This window comes from Artibeus jamaicensis, unplaced genomic scaffold (genome assembly GCF_021234435.1).
Source record: "Artibeus jamaicensis isolate MK-2021 breed Jamaican fruit bat unplaced genomic scaffold, CSHL_Jam_final scaffold_369, whole genome shotgun sequence".
Classification (NCBI taxonomy): Eukaryota; Metazoa; Chordata; class Mammalia; order Chiroptera; family Phyllostomidae; genus Artibeus; species Artibeus jamaicensis.
In genome coordinates, this window is record NW_026522042.1 from 23,427,787 (window position 1) to 23,451,641 (window position 23,855).

A 23,855-nucleotide genomic window follows, 5' to 3' on the forward strand; every position below is an offset into this window, starting at 1 on the left:
TAAATGATGAACTATGGAGAAAGCACCCGGAATTGGGGGCTGAGAACAACTCTGCTGACAGTGTAAAAGCACCAGAGCGAATAAACTGGCGGAGATGGCTGTGGAGATGACGGCTGCTGTCCTCTGTGTCTTTGAAACACCTGTGAATGACTTCTGTCATTTGAAGACGATAAGATAACAGAATAGCTTTGAGTTACTGTTTCCTCTGGGCTTGTTGGAGAAACCCAGATGAAAGTCTCAAATCAGAGAGAAAAAAGGGTCTGGTGTTCTTGGCTAGTTTGCCGCGTGTCGGGAAGCAGCTCTGGAGAGCGGCGTGACCACAGTGACTGTCAGCTGGGTGAGCAGGCGGCACTTTCGCTGCAGTCCCTGGGGAAATTCATCCTCGAAGTTCTTTGATTTAAAGTTACGTCACATCTGTAAAGTAAAAGCATTTTTTTATACTTACTTTCAATTCCATGTTTACATGTCCCTTGTTTTTATTACTGGCTGACCAAAAAAAGTAACTTGTGGGCACTGTATAATTTTTTGAAGTAGGTCGTGTTCCTCGGTGGGTTCAGTAGAGCAGATTTTTAATGGCAATGATAAAACATCACTCTTGAGTGATCTTGAAAAATCTAGAATAAAATTATCCTGCTTGAAAGGCATTAGAAATATTTTTTTTATCTTGTGAAAGATGACGTCCGTACATCTTTGTCTTCTTTAAGTTCACTCAACAACAACAACAAAAAATTTGCCTGCTAAATAAATCTTAGCTAACTTGTCTTTTTTTTTTTAGGTCTAGTCACAATTCAGTTTGGAGTCTTTCTTTGTTTCACATTTGAAATCGTGTACCTTATACATGTGAACCATTTTCAGATGATGATGCTTTTAAAAACTGTGTCCATCCAAAAAAAGCATATTTTATTTTCCTGTGTTAAGTTAGGGTCTATTGCTAAACTACAAATTCTCTGACAAGTCATGTCTTGTTGACCAAATAAGGCAGGAACGTATAAACTTTGGCACTGTTTTATACTAATTTCCCCCCTGGAGCATATGAAGATAAACACACAGAAATGTGCCCCCCCCCCCCCCATGGCCCATGACTCATTTCAGGGGTAGAGTGTCAGTTTGATACAAGGAAGGACTCAGCATCCATGTGTCATCCAAGCAGCCTAGGGTGATATCCGCCCAGTGCCTCCCGAGCACAGGCCAGCAGTGCCGTCACCCTTCATTGAAGGGTGTCTGGTGGCAGGTCACTTGAGGCACAGTTAAGGACACATTGAACCTTAAGACCTCCTATTGATCTTGCCATCCGATTTGAATGACTTTCTTAAACGCCTCCCTCTCCAATCTTCCGGGGAACAGGTGGCCTAATGAACTCCTGGAAGCGCCGCTGGTGCGTCCTCAAGGACGAGACCTTCCTGTGGTTCCGCTCCAAGCAAGAGGCCCTCAAGCAAGGCTGGCTCCACAAAAAGGGCGGCGGCTCCTCCACGCTGTCCAGGCGAAACTGGAAGAAGCGCTGGTTCGTCCTCCGCCAGTCCAAGCTGATGTACTTTGAGAACGACAGCGAGGAGAAGCTCAAGGGCACCGTGGAAGTCCGGACCGCCAAGTAGGTTGACGCACCTTGGATGTGGCTGTTGGGTGGTGCTCTGGGGCCGCTTGGTCATCAGTCTCGGTGCCTTCAAAGCGAGCAGACGTGAGTTGTCTGAAGCAGTAGACTGGCTGCACTAGGTGCTGAGTGGGGGCTAATGAATTATCAGGAAACTAGGGAAACGACTTCGTCTGTAACAATTCGCTTTCTGTGTTCGCATTCAAACACTTGGCTCTCGTTTGTAAGATTTGGCTTGGACGCAATTAGCCCATTGGAGGTGTGGCTGGTCGTTTACAGGAATCGTGGTGTGAATGTTGAACGGTTGGTGGAGAATCTTTTTATCATCCTTTTATCGGTCAACATACCACTTTCAATTCCTGTGCACTCCCAACCGTGCCACTGGGCTGCTAAATTGAGAGCTGAGTGCCAGTTTGGAGGTATTAGGTTTTTGTTCCATTTTGCTTTTAGAGGCTTAATTGACATGTACTATTATGTTAGTTTCAGGTGTACAACACGGATTTGATATTTGTATACATTGCAAAATGACGATCAGCACACAGTTACACATTTTTTACGAAGAGAATTTTTAAGATCTACTTTCTCAGCAGATTTTGAGCATGCGAGAATACAGCATTATCGACTGTGGTCCCCACGCTGTATGTCACATCCCCGTGACTTATTTTATAATGGAGCATCTGTTCTTTTGACGCCCCCTCCACCCATATTTTGGTACCCTTTGATCGCCCTCTACTGTGAGGCGTTTTTTTTGAAATGCATCATCTGGATATATTGCCATCGTCATGGTCAGCAGTGAGAGAGGAACAGAACTGGCCCTTACCCAGCAGAGACCCTTTTTCTGTCACTCATAGAACCTAAGCATTTGAGGGCCGATTACTTTTGTTAAGAATTAAGTAAGTTTTTCAGAAAATCGTTGGAGTTAGGGACAGCTGGGTAACTAGATAACAAAGCGTAAAACTTGTTCTGCCATAGCTTATAGCCATACTCCACTCAACTTGAAACAAGCGCACGAATTAGAAAACTGGTGAAATAAACTTTGAGAGATCAGATTAACTCCTGACGTCATGAGACCTGAAAGTGATAGGATTCTAATCAGCCAGCATCATCCACTTGAGAAAATTACTCATTAAAAAGGGGGAAGTTGACAAGGAGAGGAAAGTGTTCCATGTATTTACAGCAGACAGCAGAGCATTGAGCTTTTCTGGGCTGCCTTTGGGGCGGGTTCCACAAGAGTGGGTTTGATTCTGAATCCCCCCCCAAAGTTCGCGCAGATGGCACAGCTCTTTGCCTCACTCAGTCTTCCTTCAGCTCTACCGACGATGGTGAGCCTCCTTATTCACCCCATAGGACTGGGGGCCACAGGCGCCAGGAAGCGGGAGGGGAATGAGTGAGGGGAGAGAGAGAGAGGGGCCATGTGAGTTGTGGACTTGAACTTCACCCGTGTAAGTTCATATGTGTTCCTTCCACGACTCAGCTGCTTAGCAGCACCCTAGTCTTTGGGTGCTTTGTCAAAATTCCACAGTTAAGGGATTGTTAGCTCTTATTCAGCCGTTTCTGTCATGGTCTCCTGAGGAAGGACAATGAGTTATTACAGTTTCGCCACATTTAAGATTTTTTTATTAAGATTAAGGCTTTTTACTTTATATTTTGAAATGTTTTGTTACAGAACATTTCACTCACATGCACGAGTAGGTAGAAGAACGTAGTGGAATCTGTGTGCCTGGTGCCCAGCAGTTATCCTGTGGCCATTGTTTCACCCCTCACCTCGCTCACACTCCGCCCACAAAGCAAGTCTCTGGCGTCATGTAATGTCATCTGTTACTATTTCCATGTGCACTTGAAGATGAAAACTGTTTTTACTATACAGTCACAATATTATTGTAACATTTAAAAAATAATGATACAATTTCCCCAGTTGCCTTATACATGAAGGTGATGGTGTTCTTACTGGTTTGAGTGGGTCTGTTTCTTCACATCAGAAACTCAATAAGGTTTATAATTTTTTGTCTGGACAGATCTCTCAAGTTCCTTAATTTATTCCCTCCATCTTTTCTTTCCCATATTCTCTCTTATTGAAGATGATGTCTCATTTATCCTGTAGCTTCTATACCACATTTGTTGTTCACGGTGGTTCTGATAACATCGTCATCACACCCCCACCTCCAAGGAAGCTTTCTACAGATCCATGCTCCCAGCTCCCCCTGCAGAGAGCTCCCCTCTGTGTCGACTGAATGTCCTGGGCTTCAGAACCATGGCCTTGCCACCTGATCCAGCCCTAACCCTTCAACACTCAGGGTTGCTGACCCGAGTTTCCAGGCGGCCAAGTGGCTGTTGCAGGGTGACCCAGTGTGGACAGTTTTACCTGGGAGTTATCATCCTGCTCCTGAGGCTCTGCTGCCAGGAGCTTGGCTGGTCCCTCCCCATTGCTCACCTATCCTGCCACTCCGAGAAGGCTTCCCAGACACTCTGTGAAGTCATATGTTGTTGTTGCTGTTTAATATCTTATCTCAGTGAGTCTATAAGGTTATACATTTATTTTTTTCTAACCAGTTAGTTAGACTGTTTAGTTTTGTAGATGTGAAAGAAATGTTTTACTGTGAACAGTTATACTATTTCAGCTGTCAAAGCAAGCCGGCTTTATCCTTGAGATCCTGCATCAAATGCAGTCATAGTGCCCTCTCTGGGCCAGGCCTAACTGGAGTTTTATCCTGATGTTGTCAACCCAGTCAGTCCACCAAGCTTAGGCTGTAGTTGTATAGGGAGTGCTGGTTTGGTGTTGAGATCCAAAAACACCCCAGTCCTGCTCTTCTCCAAAGCCCCCCAGTGGAAATAATGTGCCTGTATATCGGGGTGGGAATAGCAGGGGTCTTGGCCAAGGCCTTACCTGTGATGGGAAGCTGTGATGAATCAGGAAAGACCTCTGGCCAGACTGGCCCCCTATTGGGGGTCCTTCCACGGAAGGGCTGGGAGAAGGACCACAAGAAGGGCAGGTAGGCTGCAGTGAGGGCTGCTGCCCAAGCCTCCTGGGGTCTGAGCAGGCCGGGCCTCCTGTGGCCCGTTTGAGAACAGAGGGGCCCCTCCTTAGAGAAGTCAGGCGTCTGGCTCCCCCTAGAGGCCACAGTGGTCTTCATTATTTCTTAAAGAAACAGGCCAAAGTAGCCATCTGATCTTTCCATTCATTTCTGATTCAATCACCATTTGGTGAAAGTGCTTTTCTCACTTATTGTTAAGAATTCTGTGTTCCTGATTTGCATGGTGCTTCTCCCCCCCCCCCCCCCCCCCCAGAGAGATCATCGATAACACCAGCAAAGAGAACGGGATAGACATCATTATGGCCGATAGGACCTTCCACCTGATCGCCGAGTCCCCGGAAGATGCCAGGTGAGGTGCTGTGGCTGTCAACCTCAGTGTCACTACACGCTCCCTCCTGCGCAGGTCTGCATGTCACCCAGACCACTGCTTACTCGCTGGAAGAGATTTTCATTGATTTCTTAGTTGGATGGTTGAAGGGCTCTGAGTCGTAAGAAACTGATGTACTTGTGCCCTGGGGCATCCTCTGTGGGGGCAGATCTGTCCATGGACCGGATGTAGTTCAGGATTTCCAGCTTCAAGTGCCACCTGCTAGGCCCGCTGCCACCCCCACTCAGGCCTGCACTGTCATGCATGGTGTATGTAAACTGTGCAGCTGACACACAGCTGAAAGCCCACCCTCCAGAAGCTTCTGAGCTTTGAAAGGGAACAGCTTGTGTTTGCTGAAGGATTGCAAAGGCAGGAGCATTAAGCACTAGCTCTTTAAACCCGTGAGAGTGCTGGGACATTTGGGGAGGTGTTTCGGGTCTTGCTGTTGAAGAATTCAATCGGATAGAACAGATGGTTAACATTTACAGAACGTAAACGGTATTTCAGGCCACCTTCTAAAGCGTTCCCCACTGCTTCAGGTCTCTGTCGGGTTGTGCGGGTGGTCCCTGTCACCCAATTCTGAGCAGTGCCAGAGAACACTTTCCAGTTCATGAGAGGCATGTCCTTCGGCCTATATTCTTCCCTTTTCTGCTCAGAAATCTTCAGAATTTTGTAGTGAGTTCTCAGGGCCTTATGTCACCCCTGCCCTCGAAATGTTGGAGTGGACACAGTACCATGTTAGCAGCACTGAGGGCAGAGATAACAGTTCTTCCCGTGGGAACAGCCTGTAGCCCTGCTGAGGTCCATACGTTATGGCACAGACCGGGAAAACAAGCCAACCTGGCATCACGGCCCCATCATTCTGCCTGCGACTCCTAGAGGCGACATGTGGCTCTTTTTTTTTTTTTTTTTTTTTTTTTTTTTGTGGTCCAGGGAACACCTACCACTTTTTAGTTGAATTACAGGCTCAGCATTTGGCAGCTGCCCTGTGTGTTTTGCGCCATAATGAACCTGCTAAATTTAACATTTGGAATATTTTAGCCAAGGACTTTTTCCTCTGACAAGTGGAGAGCACACTTTCTAAAATTCTTTTTCAGATTCCAAGTTACTCTCTGCAGATTGAAAGTGCAGCCAGCGTGTGTGTGTGTGTGTGTGTGTGTGTGTACAGGGTGGCCTACATCTTGCATGTCTATGTTAGTGTTTAATTGGGAATATTTTTGAGCTTCCACATGAAGCAGTGACTAAAGTCTCGCCTTTAGGTTACCCAGAGTTAATGAAGCAAGTTCATGTTAGAAGTTTCCCTTGTCTCTGCCAGCATCTGTGTGTGTTGAGTATTTTCAAGCTCTAGGTGACATTTTTCTCTTTCAATAGGAGATGGATTTTAGTGCTCTGCTATAAGTAACTCACATGGCTTATTTCTACATATAATTATATTGTGTTGGTTTCAGGTGTGCAGCACAGTGGTTAGGCAGTTGTACACTTTACAAAGTAGCCCCCCCCAGTATTTCTAGTACGATCAGCCCCCTGCAGAAGGGGGATGTCCTGGCATCTCTCGCATTTTATAGTTGCTTAATAAACATTGGGTGGATGCATGGATGGACAGATGAATATTCAGGATCATTTTCTTTGAGCATGTATTGGGTTCCAAGTTACATCATGACTTTTTGCTGGGCTTGACTTTTCTGGGCTTGACACGTTTTCAGCTCTCTGATCAAAACAAGTTTCCTTTTTCTACGTCAAGCAATTGTTTTCTATTTCCTGCCCTCCTGTGGGTTTATTCACTTAGACATCCTTCCAGGTGGTTGGCAACCCCATCCTGGGAATGACTGGGGAAGTAGGCTTCCAGTGGCCTTTCTGAGAACGCCCTCCTACATTGTCGGCCTCCTTACCTTGCAGTCTACTTCTCAAACATGAAAAGGCATTTGAGTGCCCCCTAGTTTTAAGTCATACCTTTGGGTCAGTGTTCTGGGTAGAACCGAGGGTTTCATTTTTCCTGCCAGTTTCTTCAGGAGCTCATTGTCCTTATTACATGTCTACAAAGGTCTATGGACTTTGAGTAAAGATCTTCAAATGATCTGAAATTGCCACAGGTGGCAATTAAAGTACTTTGGCTGTTTCCTCTAACTTTGCTCCATGTTAGTAGGAAACTGCATTCACCCCCGAAGTGTCAGCCAAGTAAAAGCCAAGCGGGTGCGAGGAAAGGTCATTTTCCTCGTGGAGAAGGGCATTCCTGCTTGGCCGGTCCAGAGGTTGTCCACTGCTGACGGTCGCTCTCTCCTTCCCACAGCCAGTGGTTCAGCGTGCTGAGCCAGGTCCACACGTCCACGGACCAGGAGATTCGGGAGATGCACGACGAGCAGGCAAACCCACAGAACGCCGTGGTGCGTGCTCACTGGGCGTGGCGGGGTGGGGGGACCGGCGGGCGGGGAGCTGGGAATTTCTAAATGATCTTTCCAAGAGAAAGACAGGAATGTTTTGGTTTAAAAACCATACAGAAAAACAGAATGATAGAAGTAGTAGTAGGTTCCAATTCTCCTGCTCTAAGCCATCAAAAGATTTTTAATTTTTTTCAATTTCTGCCAAATCATGGGAGCACATTACACTTTTCTTTAAAGGACTTAGTGAATTCTAAATTGTATTCTGTCTTCACTTTATCCAAGACACATATACAGAGCCATAAAAGTTGTATTTTAGAAATAAAGTTTTATTTTCTCATAAGAAAGACTTAACACCAAGTAAAGTTTCTTAGCAGACAGAGTAAGTATGAAATGTAATGACGGATCATCGTGTAAATTAAAACATTTCTACTGTTTAAGAAAGTTTGGAAGCACTCCTCACTGAAGGTGTTTTAGGAAGAAGACAGAAAGATTAATTCACAACTGTTTGAGTGGCCTGCAGGTCTGGCCGGCCTGGACTCTGTCTGTGTTCACTGGGCACCTTTCTTGGGTAACTGGTTTTGCAGTGAACACAAAGGAGCCCGTTGGCTTGCCCGTTGAGAAGGCGGTGATGTGGGGGCATTAAGATAACACACACTGTACCGGAACGGCTCTCATGCTCTCGGCTTCTGCTCCATTCCAGGGCACTTTGGACGTCGGGTTGATTGATTCCGTGTGCGCCTCGGACAGCCCGGACAGGTGAGCTCCGATGCGACTCCAAACAATAGTTACCTGCCCACACTCACGGCTCTCCCTGCCTCTGGGCCGCTTTCTTCTTTCCTGGGCTGTGAAGAGTCTCTTGGCCACATATCTCTTCCGTGCCCCCCACCCCCACCCCCGGTCAGCCTCAGCAGCTCACAGTTGTCAGTTGTGGTGCCGTTTTTAAACCATCTGGGACTTGTTCTCTCCGGGTTTCTTTGGGGTCCTGGAGAAAACGGTGGAAACCTAATTTAGACAGGCAGTTAAAAAAAAATAAATAAAAAGCACATGTCACTGAAGTAGTCTTTACTTGGATACAGCACAAATTCGGGATTCATATAGGATGACAATGCCTGTTTGGGAAAAAGAACATTCTAGCACAGTAGTCCAGAAAGGGTGCAGTTCCCCTTTCTAGTAACGAACTGTAGAAATGATCCCTGGAAATAGAGTCGTCCCCGCTTTCTGAATTTAATAATGAATTCAAAGATTTTGATTGCAGTTCATATATACAGTATTCATTCATTAAATCATATGCATTTATTTTTCTTGACATTTCTACTTTATCTGTGCCCTTAAAGCAGCATGCTTTGGGGTTGTTTGTTTGGTTGGTTTGGGAAGCAAATTATCTTCAGAGACAGAGTCTGAAGAGTCCTTGTCCCCAGTGGTCTTTGTCTTCATCATCTCTTTTTCTCTGCTGCTTATGAATTCTGTGTAAGAATCACACTGGCTCCCACCTTCAGTAACAGGTTGACCAGATGACTAGAAATGCGCTCAAATAGAATGCAGCCAGATAGCAGCATTAGAGTTTTGGAGGCATTGCACTGTTGACAAAGGCTCCTCAGGACCACGGGTCCTGTGTTTGCGGCAGTCACCCTGCGCCGTCTTAGACATGGTTTGGGGACCTTTAACACGTGTGTGTGAGGTCAGTATCAAGGCCCAGATTCTTATTCTGATGGTCGAGTTCCTGCCTCATCTGTGTCTATCTTTTCTCCTGACCCTTCACTGCATCAGCCTCGGTGTGCGATGAACCACACTTAGAAATTTCCATCTCTGCTCAGACTTGCTTTTCCTCACTGCCCACCTTTCCTCCATCCCAACTAGAGGAAATTTTTTAATTTTTAGGGGCACCTGTCTTTTTATATCTATTAACTATATTCTTGTCAGACTTCCTTTTCCTTGAACTTTTGCTGTACTTAACTACAGTGAACTTAAAGAGATTGTTCATTCACTAGCTTAGCCGGTTAGATAGAAGAGTTAATATGAGCAAAGGCCTATGAGAGGCTCAGGATATTGAGGGAAAGAAAGTAAATTTCCATTATTATGTAACCACTCACTGGGAAATGAGCCCTTGTTAGTTTGCTTTGAAACATGGGCCCAGCTGGCTTTTTGTACCAGGTATAATCAAGTGTGTAAGACATTCCATTCACACCTGTTTACTGATCTTCTATTACTGGTGTCTGACATTTCATTACCGACCCACGAAATATTAATCCAAGGCAGCGCACCCAGAAGCAGAAAGAAATTTACTTTGGAGAGGCATCCCATCAAAAAATTTCCCCCACAGTCACCTTATTTTGCCTTCCCAGAAACGAGTTTCATCTGGAAAGTTTTGCATGAAGAAATGTTTTCCCTTTCAGAGCCTTCAGAATGTGTCACTCCAAGTTCAAACGTTAACGATGCAAAAAATAAATCCTGCAGAAATGAGCAAGGTTTGCCGTCCTTACCGTAAAATACAAATAAGTACGGCTGTTTTTATCCTCGTGGCCCCTGAGCCCCGGAGCAAGGCGCTCAGCCTTGGTTCAAACAGAGGTGATGCTCACACTTGGAGCTAAGAGGCTCTGCTTCCTTCTCGCCCTGTCGCTCAGGCCCAATTCATTCGTGATCATCACGGCCAACCGGGTTCTCCACTGCAACGCCGACACGCCGGAGGAGATGCATCACTGGATCACCCTGCTGCAGAGATCCAAGGGTGACACCAGGGTGGAGGGCCAGGAGTTCATCGTGAGAGGTGACTGTCGTCCACTCCTTCCTTTTTCATGGAGTCCTATTTTCATTTGCATGGGTGTCTGCAGTGTTCCCATTTTTAGCAGCTTTTCCCAAGTCATTCTGACTCTCGAGGTTGCCAAAAACATGAAATAAGAAGTGATTGTAGTCATTTTTAGCAAATCTGTAGGAGTACAACCCATGCAAATTCTTGGTGTTCAGTGTTTCTCTTCACAGTTTTCAATGTACATGTTAATCTTCCTTCTAGGCTGGTTGCACAAAGAAGTCAAAAACAGCCCGAAGATGTCTTCACTGAAACTGAAAAAGCGGTGGTTTGTGCTCACCCACAATTCCTTGGATTACTACAAGAGCTCGGAGAAGAGTGCTCTGAAATTGGGCACCCTGGTCCTCAATAGCCTCTGCTCAGTCGTTCCTCCTGATGAGAAGGTGTTCAAAGAGACAGGTAACGGCCGGGTGCTCACAGTGAGCCAGGCCCCGGTGGCGCGCATCAAATCAGTTCTGGGTCTGCAGGAGCAAAGGGCCGAGAGTCCTACCAAGAGGATGCACCTTTTTCCTCAAAAAGAAGTCTTTTCATTTTCAGGTCGATTTTCCTTCTGAGGCTGTCTGTGGTTAACTGTGTGAACAGTTGGCCTTTAAGCCTTAGCAGCGATTTTCAAATGGTGTGCTGCAAGAAATTTTAAAACATGTGATACCTGACTGTTTAGTCAAGGGGCACAGACCTCTCTTCCCTCAGATGTCAGATTACAAAGTGACAACCGCCAACACTAGTCATCAAAGTGAATAAGCCAGAATCATACATTTTTTTAATTTTGGCAGATTGGCAAAAGATATCTATTTTTTGGTGTGTTGCAGAATTTCAATAACTAGTTTACTAAAATTGAGGAAGAGAAAGCTATAAGATGAAAAAGGTTAAAAGTCACTGAACCATACGGGAGATCTGATTTATTGAGTTGTAGAAAGAGTCTTCCAAAGCCAAAATCATGTAAACAGATGAAGGTCATCCTAAGGAAGCTTAATTTTTATATGCATTTCTTTCATCCTTTTTATCATTGTACCATAAGTCATAATGCAACTCCAAAAAGATAAATCCTGTCAGTGAACATAACTTAAATAAAATAGTGTATAAGCTTAGGTTCTTTTTCCTTTCAGTATTATAAAACATGTTTCTAGATTTATTTCGATAATTGTTGCTGATTGTGATTTTGTGCTTTTTAAAAATATAGCTATTCCATTCAGAAGTGTTTGTATATGTTTAATACTCTTGCAAATTGCAGCTCGTTTTGAGCAGGCTGCTTGCTTAGTTAGCACAAGTGTTTTCAGGGGAGGGAGGGCGTAAGGGAGGAGGAGACAGAGAAAGCCGTGGGCAGCGTTTCACTCTAGTCCCAGCACCTCGGAAGGGACTTTCGTTTATGCCTGTTTTCCTTCCAGAGGAAATGGTACAGTTTATACAGTTAATTCTGGGCTTACTATTTTATGTTTGCCGTCCTCTCTACACTGTCAACTCCTTGTGTCTTGCACACCTAGATACCCAGTGCAGAGCAGGGCAGGTGTGTGAATTCAGCAAGTATTTATCGAATTCAGTCACTAACAGGACTCAGGTGGAGATGACACAGGCTCCAGATGGTGCTGGAGTCCTGAGGCTCTGCACAGGAGGGGCGCATTGGTCACCGAGCTTAAGCTGACTCATGTGCGACGCGTCTGTTGCAGGCTACTGGAACGTCACCGTGTACGGGCGCAAGCACTGTTATCGGCTCTATACCAAGCTGCTCAATGAGGCCACCAGGTGGTCCAGTGCCATTCAAAACGTGACTGACACCAAGGCCCCCATCGACACCCCCACCCAGCAGCTGATTCAGGACATCAAGGTAAGGTGGATCCGAGCTCGTCAGGGTGGTTCATAGTGAGTAGCTGGCATAGTCTCACCCTTCCAGCATCGATGCCTCGGCATTGGTCAAGCTCCGTTGTTACCCTGTAATCAGAACTAACTCCTGGTAAATCTTTTGTTTGCATATCCCTGCCTTTAGGAATCTAAGTGTGAGACTTGGACCAAATTTTATGCTAAAATATTTTATCTCCAGGGAGGTGTTTGATGTTGCTGCTGAGGCAGACCTGATTGTTGGGCTCCATGAGCAGAGGGATGGTGGGCTGTGGTTTGGATCGAGGTCCCGCATCACAGGGATGTGGCATGAATTGTGTTGGGGGTGACATGCTGTACCAAAGATCAGCCTCACCTCTGGGTTGTCTAGACCTAGGGCTAACTCAGTAATTCTACTCTAAACTATGTCCAGTTTCTAGGACTAACACAGTAATTCTACTCTAAACCATGTCCAGTTTCTAGACCACACAGGAGGCTTCACAGAGAACCCAGATTGGCCTAGAAGACTCGGAATCTGTCTCAGGGGCCTCCAGACTCACAAATCTGTCTCTGGACCAACACTGACCATGTTAAAGTGTGATTTCCTGTTTACAAAGATGAGTCACTCAGTAGTGTGTGTGTCAAATGAACAAACACACAAGTCAACAGTGGTCATGCACAAATTACGCACTCACTTTCCAGAAAGGAAAACAGACGTGAGAAAATATTTGGGTTCCATTGCTCACCTAGCTGGCCAGTCCCTCATGCGGGACCAGGTCAAAGGAAGTATGTTTGCTGCTGTTCCTCCACGTCACCCACACAGACAGATTCCCAGTACGAAGGGAAAAGCTGGAGATGATTCCAGAACAACAGTGAGGCAGGTGTTCACAGGTGGCGGGCATCAAAGGGACTTAGCTAATTGGATCCAGGAGGCAAATTCCACCTTTGCAGACATGGGAAGGGGGTCTTAACATATCAGTGGTGTGGCATGTCCCACCAAATTCAAGGTGGCCTTTTGATGCCAAGGTTACATGTCTTCAGGGTGTTTGAAGCTGAATTTCACCAAGTGAGTTATTCCCCAGGACGTTGCAGAGCTTCCATGAACCCAGGATGACAAATACTAATAATTTTATTTCTAAGCTTTTGAGACAGGGGTGAGAAATGCACATATCAGCTGAGCTCTGTTTTCTGTGCTGTGTCTGTTCTAACTTACATGCTCTAATAATCTGAAATCAGACATTTAAAAAGGAATAGAATTTTCTAAATATTAAAAAGTGCTTTTTAAGAAAGTAGACATGTTACCGTAATTAGGTCCATACATTGTTTAAGCAATTATTTTTCCTATTTTTACCTTTATGAAAAAGTTTTGTAGTGGAAATGAAATGACCAGGATACAGTGATTCATTATCTCTCCAGTTCACCTGTTTACTGAAAGTTACAAAAGTAACTGACTTTCTCATCCCATATTAATTCATATGTGATGAATTTCTTTGTGGACCTCTTAGATTTTAGGAGTGAAAGAAAAGACAGGCACATGGAAAAATAGCCTCACTATACCTGTAGCTTTCAGGTACAGAGAGAATACAGAAGACAAAACTAGCAAATGCATTTTAAATGATTATATAGATAAAGGTACGTGGCTTGGCTAAATGGCTAAATAATTAGAAAGAGCTTTAAATATATGCGTAAGAAACAGAAAGAGCTATGTCAGAACATGTAATTGTGCTTTGTGTTCAGATCCAGATTGCGGGTCTCTTTGTGCCTGAAATTATTAATGCTGGGTTTCCACCATCTTTCCTAAGTTTGTTGGGTGGTTTAGACTTCTGAAAAATAGTCATGTATAGTAGAAGACAGATGCATATATGTTTTTTACCATATGGGCACTTTCTGTAACGGCTCCTCTATTTTCCAGGAGAACTGCCTGAACTTGGACGTGGTGGAGCAGATTTACAAGCGGAACCCCATCCTGCGCCACACCCACCACCCGCTGCACTCCCCGCTCCTGCCCCTGCCCTACGGGGACATCAATCTGAACCGTGAGTCCCCAGTTCTGCCCAGACTCGAGACACTGGTTTTGTTCTTGTTACCTCTCCAGCTCCGGTGTGTTAGCAGTTGTTGCTTGTGGTGATACAAGGGTTGCTGTACTAAAAAAAAAAACAACACAAAACTTTAAAGGAAGTCAGAGCATGCCAGTATACCTGTGTACTCAGAGTCGCCTTCACATCCTAGAGAACAGGTCCTGAACAGTCATGGGTTCCAGTTATGGGACCAGTTGACAATGGGCCGGCATTGAAGTGAGAATTCTGTGCGCCAAAATGGTTGACTGCCATGACAAAACAGTGAATTACATGAAGTTTGAAATTACATAATATAACTTCCCCCTGTGTTTGGACAGCTGTTTCCAGCTGGTTCAGAAGCACAGGGACCATGGTGGGCACTGGGTTACGAGGTCGCTGTCTGTCCCCATTCCTTTCTTTCCTGCTGCACACAGTCACCTTCTTTGACCCCCTGTGTGACTTGTGTCGGTTTGCTTTTTCTAGTGCTCAAGGACAAAGGCTACACCACCCTCCAGGATGAAGCCATCAAGATCTTCAACTCCCTCCAGCAGCTGGAGTCCATGTCGGACCCCATCCCCATCATCCAGGGGATCCTGCAGACGGGGCACGACCTGCGCCCTCTGCGCGACGAGCTGTACTGCCAGCTCGTCAAGCAGACCAACAAGGTGCCGCAGCCGGGCAGCGCGGGCAACCTGTGCAGCTGGCAGATCCTCACCTGCTTGAGCTGCACCTTCCTGCCAAGTCGGGGGATCCTCAAGTACCTCAAGTTCCACCTGAAAAGGTGCGAGCTGAAGACAAATAGCAAATGCTTTCACTTACACGTGGAATCTGAAAAACAAAACAAACGACCCAATAGGGACAGACTCATAGACACAGAGACCAAACTGGCATTTGCCAGGGAGTAGAGGGTTGGAGTGTTGAGCGCCAGAGATGAAGGGATTGAGAGGTACAGATTGGTAGTTACAGAATAGCCCTGGGCTATAGAGTGCAGCACAGGGAAAGTAGTCCATGATGCTGTAGTGACTTCATACGGGGCCAGGAGGGCATTAGACTAATGGCAGGAGTAGGTGGAAGAGATGGCTTTGTAAGGTGCAGAGATGGCTGATCGCTATGCTGCACACCTGAAACTAATTTAATATTGATGCGCACTGGAATTAAAGATTTGCATATAAAATTTTTAAGCAAAGAAGAGGTGTGAGATGGCCCAGGCAGAGATGTCCCACAGGTGGTGCGGTGGACTGTCCTTTAAGGAGACCCGGACTGTGAGGCACCCACTGCGGGCCCGGCCTTATCGGGTCATACTTTCGTCAGTCGTTTAAGTGAGCTCAGGTGCAGACATCATTTTCCTCTCCGAGCCACGTGAGGCTGCTTCAGGGACAGGTCACTTTCAGTGTAGTGTTTTCAGTGCGCAGGACATTGGATGCATTTAATGACTGCAACCGAGCGTACATAGAAACACCCTCAAACTTACTTACTCCAGGTAAAACAGTAGTAGACACAGTGTGATTCAGATTCTGATTAAGTATGGAAAAACCATTTTCATAAGACAGCAGAAGGCAGGGCTCTTTCAAGTGTAAGAGTACCTCGGAGGGAAAAGCTGCAGGCAAGCATTGGCGTTTGTTTGTTTGTTTGTTTGTTTGTTTGTTTGTTTGAATTTGCGTGTGAACGGGGCCCTGCTGGGAAGGGGCTGGTGTGGGCTCCATCACCACTGGGTGCCTGCCCCCAAAGTTTGAGCCAACCAGCCATCCTCATTCCAGCAAATGACAGTTTGGTGTTTGTCTCCTAGGATACGAGAACAGTTTCCAGGAACCGAGATGGAAAAATACGCCCTCTTCATTTACGAATCTCTTAAGAAAACCAAATGCAGAGAGTTTGTGCCTTCCCGAGATGAAATAGAAGCTCTGATCCACAGACAGGAAATGACGTCCATGGTATACTGCCACGGCGGAGGCTCCTGCAAGATCACCATTAACTCCCACACCACGGCCGGCGAGGTGAGAGAGCAGCAGGCACCGCCTTCTGTCTGGTGCCCGTGCCTGTGCGCTTAAGTCCAGGGCAGTTGTGCACCGTTGAACCTGCTCTCACGCCCAGTTGTGATTTATACACAGTACAGCTGCGTGATAAACACAGACACAAACATAGCCTGCATCCACCCATGTGTAGAAAGAGATGAAAATACATAGTAAAGATGAGTAGAGACACCAAATCAAAGTTATGCCAAAGCACCCGAGACAATCCCAGCCCTGACTCGGGCTGCCCGCTACGACAAGGCTGTCGCAGTGAGGTGTTTAAGGTGTTTAGATTAGCCACACGTTATCTGGAATGTTGGGTCAGGGAAGTGCCTTTTTCAAAGTTTGAACTTAGTATTTCTAAAACCCACTAGCAAAAAGGAATAGAGTGTTCAAAACAAAACAAAAAATTTCTTGTGTGGAAGAGACATTGGTAGAAGTCACTGTTGTTTCTTGGAGTTCATGAATTTATTAGATAAAACTTAGGGCTTCAGATTTCATGCACTTTTCCTCCTTGTATGGGCTTGCAAGACACTGGCCCAACACCTGTGATCTTTTTGGCAAGAAAGTGATAAAACTGGTTTTAAGAGAATGAAAGAGAAACAACAGCACCTCTGAAATTCTGGGTGACCACACGTGACAATTAGAAGGCTGTTTGGACCCTCGCTTTTGCCGTCAGATGGAGACACATCCTGGAACCTTGTAGTCGAGCCACAGGTCTCGGAGCTGAAGACCTCATGGTGTGTCTTGCAGGTGGTGGAGAAGCTGATCAGAGGACTGGCCATGGAGGACAGCAGGAACATGTTCGCCTTGTTTGAGTCCAACGGACACGTGGACAAAGCCATCGAGAGCCGGACCATCGTAGCTGATGTGCTAGCCAAGTTTGAAAAGTAAGTTCCTTCTCCCTGAAGTGCTGGCCAACTAAGGAAAAGCAATTAAGAGCTGGAGTTGAGGATTTGAACTTCCACTGTTCAGCCTCCTTGTGTGCATCAGACTTTTATTTTACTTGTATTTAAGCTTAGTTAATATTTTATCTCTGCTGGCTGACTTTTGGATTCCTAGATAAAGCCACTGTCTCAGATATGATTCAGTTTGTCATTGTCCCTTTACCCCATTCTTTCATTCCCCTGATGACCCCACTACCGAGGGATTTCCTGGTGTGTTGGTGCTCACGTGTCCATTAGCTTTGAAATGGGGTTAGGATTTGCAGCCAACTCAGAAATACTTTCTCTCTGCTGGAACCCTAATTTGATTTGTGACTCTCATATCCCCTCGGTAGCACAAAAGATATTCTTGCTCAGAATAAAGCCAGCCTCCAAAATATTCATGTTAATTTTTATAAATATTGTGGTTTATTTGAGGGTTGGGAATTGAAGAAATAGCCTTTGTTTCTTTTCCTTCTTTAGATTCAACATAACGCTTAGCTAGTGCTAATTAGGCTGGGGCGCTGGGGAAATACTTGTTAGGACGTTTTCATTGGAGGCTGCCTGTTGGTTGTGTTAAAGTGAGACGTGAGAAAAGCCTGGCTTCTACCTCTGGTTAAATGACATTCACAAAGGGACTCTGAGAAGCTTCCTCCTGGCCCTGTCTCCTTGCTCCCTCCATCCCCATCTCCACCCACTAGGTTATCTGAGCTCGGACAGAAAGTCCGTCCAGAGACTAAGCCACACAAAGTCGAGTCCCCGAGGGGCACCAAAGACCCCCCTCGTTGTGCTTTCTGAGCATCTCGTGACTTCTCTCTGTAGGCTGGCTGCCACCTCCGAGGTGGGCGACCTGCCCTGGAAGTTCTACTTCAAGCTCTACTGCTTCCTGGACACAGACAATGTGCCAAAAGACAGCGTGGAATTTGCATTTATGTTTGAACAGGTAAAAGGAACTTTTGGACACAAATTCCTTTCTCAGAGGGGGGGTAGAACCCATTACTTCCCCCTGTCAGCTAACTGCTAGTCCTTAGAAAGTACCCCTGGCAGTCATTTCCCAGCACGGGCAGGGTCAGCTGCTTGTGCTATTTGTAGAATAAAATTCACGCACCTTGTATTGGAACTCCTGTGCCAGGAACTAACTGTTCTGGTTGGGCAGAGACAGAAGTAAGGAATAAAGCATGCACGTTAGCTGGTATCCATGCTAGGGAGAAAAGTCACGAACCGGGGGCCAGAGTACCATTTTTAGGAAGGTGACAATGGAGAGAATTCCTGATGAAGGAAGGGAGGGAGCCAGACGGGCTTCCTGTGTCTGCCCCTAAAGCCGTTGACCGCCCTCTTCCAGGCCCATGAAGCTGTAATCCACGGCCACTACCCGGCCCCTGAAGAAAACCTCCAGGTTCTTGCGGCCCTGCGGCTGCAGTACCTGCAGGGAGACTACTCGCTGCACACCGCCGTCCTGCCTCTCGAAGAGGTCTACTCCCTGCAGAGACTCAAGGCCCGCATCAGCCAGTCCACCAAAACCTTCACCCCGTGTGAGCGGCTGGAGAAGAGGCGGACGAGCTTCCTGGAGGGGACACTGAGGCGGAGCTTACGGACGGGCTCTGTGGTTCGGCAGAAGGCCGAGGAAGAGCAGATGTTGGACATGTGGATCAAGGAAGAAGTCTCCTCCGCTCGAGCCAGTATTGTCGACAAGTGGAAGAAATTTCAGGGAATGAGCCAGGAACAGGCCATGGCCAAGTATATGGCCTTGATCAAGGAGTGGCCTGGTTATGGGTCAACGCTCTTTGACGTGGAGGTGAGAACCAGCTACTGCTCACCTCGGGCAGGCGGGCTGCTACTTCAGGGACCGGGTTGGGTCCAGGAACATAAATCAGGGCCACTGTGGCCAGGCTCATAGGGAGGGAGGATGGGACCGAGCGCTGCTGGTTTTCCCTCATTCGTTAGCACCCTCCAAACTTTGCCCTTAGCACACCCGTCCACCAGAGCCTGCTTTCCTTCTTTGTAGCAAATACTTTTTTAATACTCGGAGTAAGTGAAAAATTAAGGTGTCAGCTATTTTGAAATAACCTCTCTTTCTTACGGAAATTATAGACCCAGTAAAAAGTGCTGTTAAAAATCTACATTTTACAAAAATTTTTCTTTAACTATAGTACTAGCACACAAAATTAGAAACTTTGGATATACTTTGATTTTACATTTTTGTTTTCTTCCCATGGTTGTTTTTAGGGAAGAATCTCTGTTTCAGAATTGGAATTTAGCCATTAATCTCAACCCCATGTAGATTTATACCTTTTTCACTTCTGTTAAAGTAGGTCATTCTTGAAAGGAAATCTTACCGGCGGTTCAGATCCAGGCTTGGCCAACCGCAGCAGGGGCCAGACCATGCCTGCCTCTTTTTTAAGTGGGGTTTTATTGGGGCGCGGCAGCGTTCATTCCTGTGTTTCTTCCCCGGCTACATGTGCGTGCAGGTGGCAGAACTGACCAGCACCTGGTGCACAAGCCTAAACAAGACATTTACTGCCTTATCCCTTAACATAAGCTACTGTCCCCCGGTCTAGGTGAGCTTTTGTTTTTCTTACCAAAATTATTTGTCCTGTATCTGAGGACCTTTAAATGGGGCTCTGTAAAAATCTAAATGTTGATTTTTGTATTCCAAGATCCTTCATGGCTTCTCCCTGGGTGCTGTCCTCGGTTCCTTTAGTTGGTTGATTCAGTTGTGCTGGTTTTCGTGTATAAATGAGATGCTTGGTCCAAGTGCCTCGTCTTGGCCTCGTGTGTGTGTGTGTGTGTGTGTGTGTGTGTGTGTGTGTGTGTGTGTGGTTTGTTTTGGTTCGGACCAGGCCTGCGTTGCCCCTGCGTCAGGGCCCTTACTTAGCTCCAGGGATCTGGGCGAGAAAGTCTGTCATTAAACCGGCAGGATCAGGTCGCCGCTGCTCCCTGTCGAGAGACACGTTGTTCACGGGGAGCCAGAACTGCTCAGCACTGAGCAACGTCAAGCCTTTTCCTCTGTGGTTCCAGATTTTGTATTTGAAGGGCAGTCATCAAAGGATTGGAGGCAAAACTCATGCTGGAAGAAGAGCAGACCCGACTCAGGCGCTCGGTTTGCTCGGGATTGTGGTCAGGTTCCTCAGCCGTGGCCACTGCCACGTGGCTTGTTTACATGACCCTGCAGTGTGGTGATGTCCGGAGTCAGAGCAAGGTGTTGGGATTTACCAGTTACAGGACAGCCAAAGAGATACCAAGTCTCACAGTTCAGGTCCCTGGCATTAATGTGTACTGAATGTGTTCACTGTCCCGTGCACAGTGCTTGCCGGGAAGCCTGTGTTTCCTGGGTTCTGGCTTCCAGTTGCTTCCTCGTCTAACCCTCACACTGACTCTTGCCCACAGTGCAAGGAAGGCGGCTTCCCCCAGGACCTCTGGCTGGGCGTCAGCGCGGATGCCGTCTCTGTCTACAAGCGAGGGGAGGGGAGGCCGCTGGAAGTCTTCCAGTACGAACACATCCTCTCATTTGGGGCCCCCCTGGCAAACACGTACAAGATCGTGGTGGATGAGAGGGAGCTGCTCTTTGAAACCAGTGAGGTAAGAGGCAAAATGTAGCCTTAAACAAACAGACAGACAGAAAAACAACATGCCATTTCCTGATGCCTTTGACCAAGTAATTTTGTTTGAATGATTGCATTAAGGTGTGAGACAATAACAGTATGACGGTCCCTACCCAGCACCAGGTTCCTCAGAGGCTGAAATCTGATAATCCTGAATTTCTTCTGTATACCTCTGCAACAGGGAAATATGGTTTCCTTATATCAGGGTCTTACCCATGGAGGAAAGAAGAAGAAAGGAATGATGTAGATGTTCAAGGCGCAATACATGGTTTGGCTCTCCAGCCTTGTGAAAATTAGTAGAGGCTCTGGCAGTGAGTAGCCACAGTGAGACTCAGATTTGCAGTGCCCACAGAGTGAGCACGGGATGCCAGGCAGAGCTGATTCTGGCTCACAAAAAATCACAACCCCACCCCCCAAAAAAGCCTTAAATATGAATGCCGTCTATTCCAAAGCTTAAAGCATAATAGTAATGGTGATAATGCCAGAAGCCTATTGAGGGAGCAGCCTGCAAGCAGAGGTGGGAAATGGAAATGAGTGCCCACTGCCGTCGGGCTTTAGGTACTGGACAGGAGGGAGTGGGGGGCCAACCTGAGACGGGCAGTGCTGGGGACCATTGCCTAGAGTGTCTCAGGTGCCAGGCTGCCCAGTTCGATGAACACTGATAGACAGACTGGAACTGCTCTGGGATCTGTGTGTGATGTAAGGACAGTGTGTTTACAAACAGTGATTTGGGGTGGGGTTGGCAGGAAACAGAGCACTGATATGTAGAAGCCAGTTAGGATGTCTTAGGGGTCCAGACCAGCCATAGGAAGTGATGGACCAAAGGCGATACAGGAGCTAATTCAGGATTGGAGCTGGCGCGGAGCAGAACTGGCTGTCTGCCACTCTGCCTGTCCCTTAGGGGCTCGGTACTTTTTTCTTAGTTGCATTGTGGGGAGTTAGCTAAAAGTATACGACCCAGTCTGTGATTGTGGGCTCTGTCACTTGCCCTTTTTTTTTTTTAAAATATTTTATTTATTTATCTTTAGAGGGAAAGGGAAGGAGAGAGGGAGAGAAACATCAATGTATGGTTGCCTTTCGTGCATCCCCTGCTGGGAACTGGCCTGCAGGGAACCGGTCTGCATCCCAGGAATGTGCCCTGACTGGGAATCGAACCGCGATTATCTGGTTCACAGGCCCGTGCTCAATCCACTGAGCTACACCAGCCAGGGCTATTTTTTGCCCTTATTTTAAGTGGGGGGAGAAACCCCAGGCCTAGTGATACTAAATATAGTGTCACTGGGTGTTTAACGTGCAGTCATGACAGTTTTACGTTACACATGAAAGAACCACTAGGTGGCGCACACTGTATTTGGAAAAGCCACAGTTCCCCCTTCTTTCGGACTTGGAATAAATGCAAAGCAGGTAAACTTTTGGCTTCACACAAAACTGGAGCTGTGGATTTATTTGCGTGGCAGGCTGGTGGCTTTTGCTGGGAGCACATGTAGTCGTGAGGCTAAGCCCCCTGCCCTGGCAGAGACTGACCGTGTGCTAATGCTGCTTCCCTGGCAGGTGGTGGATGTGGCCAAGCTCATGAAAGCCTACATCAGCATGATTGTGAAGAAGCGCTACAGCACCTCGCGCTCCATCAGCAGCCAGGGGAGCTCCAGGTGAACACAGGAGTGAGCCACGTGTCTGCAGTACCGGAACGCGCCCACCTCTGGCCTCCACCAGCTCCCGCGTGCGGAGCCCGAAGCAGAGCTGCCCAGGCCCTCTGGAAGCCTCCCGGAGGGAGGTGTCTGCGAGGGACCTTTCGTCCTGTCCACTTCAGTGCTCATGTATTAAGCTCTCAACTTTAACCCAGTTTCAAAGCTTTACTACTCTTAGATGACACATGCCTTAAAAAGAGAGAGAAGAAGAAAAAAATCCATGCTGCCGCCAAAGCAGCCAGAAGTGCCTTAACTTGCGGAACCAACACTAGTGGACCTTAATGTGCTACTGAAGGGAAATGCTCCCCCTGCCTTGTTGGGGAGACTGACAGAGCTTGGAAGGGGGACTTTGTCCATCAATTATGCACTAACCTCCCGGCCTGATTTCCCAATACGGGGAAGGTGAGGGAGCGGGGAGGGGACAGAGCAAGGGGGACAGTGTATTTTAGTCGGAGTGCTGCTGGCAGCCTTCCTCACAGACATGTAGTAACTTTTATTCTGTTTCCTCTTTTAAGTGTATGTGCTTGCCTGTGCATGCATGTGTTCATAAACTCATCACTTTAATCATTGTTTCAAGAGTATTAAAAGCAAAGGGAAAAAGGAAGTGCAATGGTGTAAACAATCTGTCTGTATATTTTAATAGTTCAGAGTTATAGTCTCCAGTTGTTTCTTTATAAGGTGGTGATATTAACAAACCAGAAGCCTGGGTTTTCTTGTTGTTGCTGTATTTCAGAAGCCACGTTCGGACTCAGTTTTGTTTTACGTGTAGCAGAGTCTGCATTCTGTGTCTGCTGTATTATAAACAGACATGCAGCCTACGAATAACTGTATTTATAAACCACTTTTAAACAGCTGGCTCCGGGGCTGTTTTTAGAACTATATGAAGTCATTTTGGAGTCTTTAGTTTCTAAAAGATTTAAGTTAAAAAAAAAAATGTTTCTTTGAAGGTTAGCTTCTATTGCTCCAGGTAGTTTACAACATAATCATGTTGAACGTGGGGGAAATGCTGTGCTCCCCAAAGGCGAAACACAGGAGGATCTCTAAAGGACCCTGCGGTTAAATGCTGAGTCTTTCATAAAGTACACGTATTTTAGCCCAAGATTATAATGGTGGTCTAAAAAAGGCACCTGTAAATAAATCGGCATTTATGACCAGGAGAAACATAATCTGGTCTTGGACTTCTATTTTCATATGGAAAAGTTGTAAAGACTTAGGCCAACTGAGTCTACCCACAGAGGAAAAAAATGCCTTACCCCTTACTGACAGCCATGTGAAGTCATTGTTGGTTGGCTCAAAGAAAGTCTGACAATAAAAAATATTAGCGAATGTGCAGTGTGTTTTCTTTATCGGGGTTGCTCAGTTTCTATGGGATTTTGTTTTTGTTGGTTTGGGGTTTTCATGCTTTGGGCTTTGGGGGGCCCAGTAGTGCATGTTCGTGTCCGTGGTTGCTGGTCTAGAAACACGTGCAGTTGCTCCAGCTGCTCTCCGAGGCCCAGAGCATGACACCAAGAGGCCGAAAAGGTGAAAGGCTGGGTTCGATGAAATCACAGAAATCCAAAGACTTGAAATGTGTGTTCATGCCGAGCAGTCTCCTGT

The 23,855-nt window shown here is 46.5% G+C and overlaps 1 protein-coding gene across 4 annotated transcripts in view; it reads left to right on the forward strand.

Annotated features, from left to right (window-relative positions):
* The window catches only part of MYO10 (myosin X), a 191,205-nt gene extending 167,626 nt beyond the window's left edge, over window positions 1-23,579 (forward strand). For all 4 annotated transcript variants that reach the window (XM_053657372.1, XM_053657370.1, XM_053657371.1 and 1 more), the window contains 15 exons: window positions 1,345-1,588; window positions 4,874-4,969; window positions 7,275-7,368; window positions 8,066-8,121; window positions 9,987-10,129; window positions 10,373-10,567; window positions 11,833-11,990; window positions 13,893-14,016; window positions 14,521-14,818; window positions 15,824-16,031; window positions 16,800-16,936; window positions 17,792-17,912; window positions 18,312-18,764; window positions 20,357-20,548; window positions 22,123-23,579. In XM_053657372.1, coding sequence (XP_053513347.1) covers window positions 1,345-1,588; window positions 4,874-4,969; window positions 7,275-7,368; window positions 8,066-8,121; window positions 9,987-10,129; window positions 10,373-10,567; window positions 11,833-11,990; window positions 13,893-14,016; window positions 14,521-14,818; window positions 15,824-16,031; window positions 16,800-16,936; window positions 17,792-17,912; window positions 18,312-18,764; window positions 20,357-20,548; window positions 22,123-22,224 — 2,621 coding nt within the window. In that variant the 3' untranslated portion in view covers window positions 22,225-23,579. The remainder of the gene's footprint in view (window positions 1-1,344; window positions 1,589-4,873; window positions 4,970-7,274; window positions 7,369-8,065; window positions 8,122-9,986; window positions 10,130-10,372; window positions 10,568-11,832; window positions 11,991-13,892; window positions 14,017-14,520; window positions 14,819-15,823; window positions 16,032-16,799; window positions 16,937-17,791; window positions 17,913-18,311; window positions 18,765-20,356; window positions 20,549-22,122) is intronic.
* Window positions 23,580-23,855: the final 276 nt, after the last annotated feature.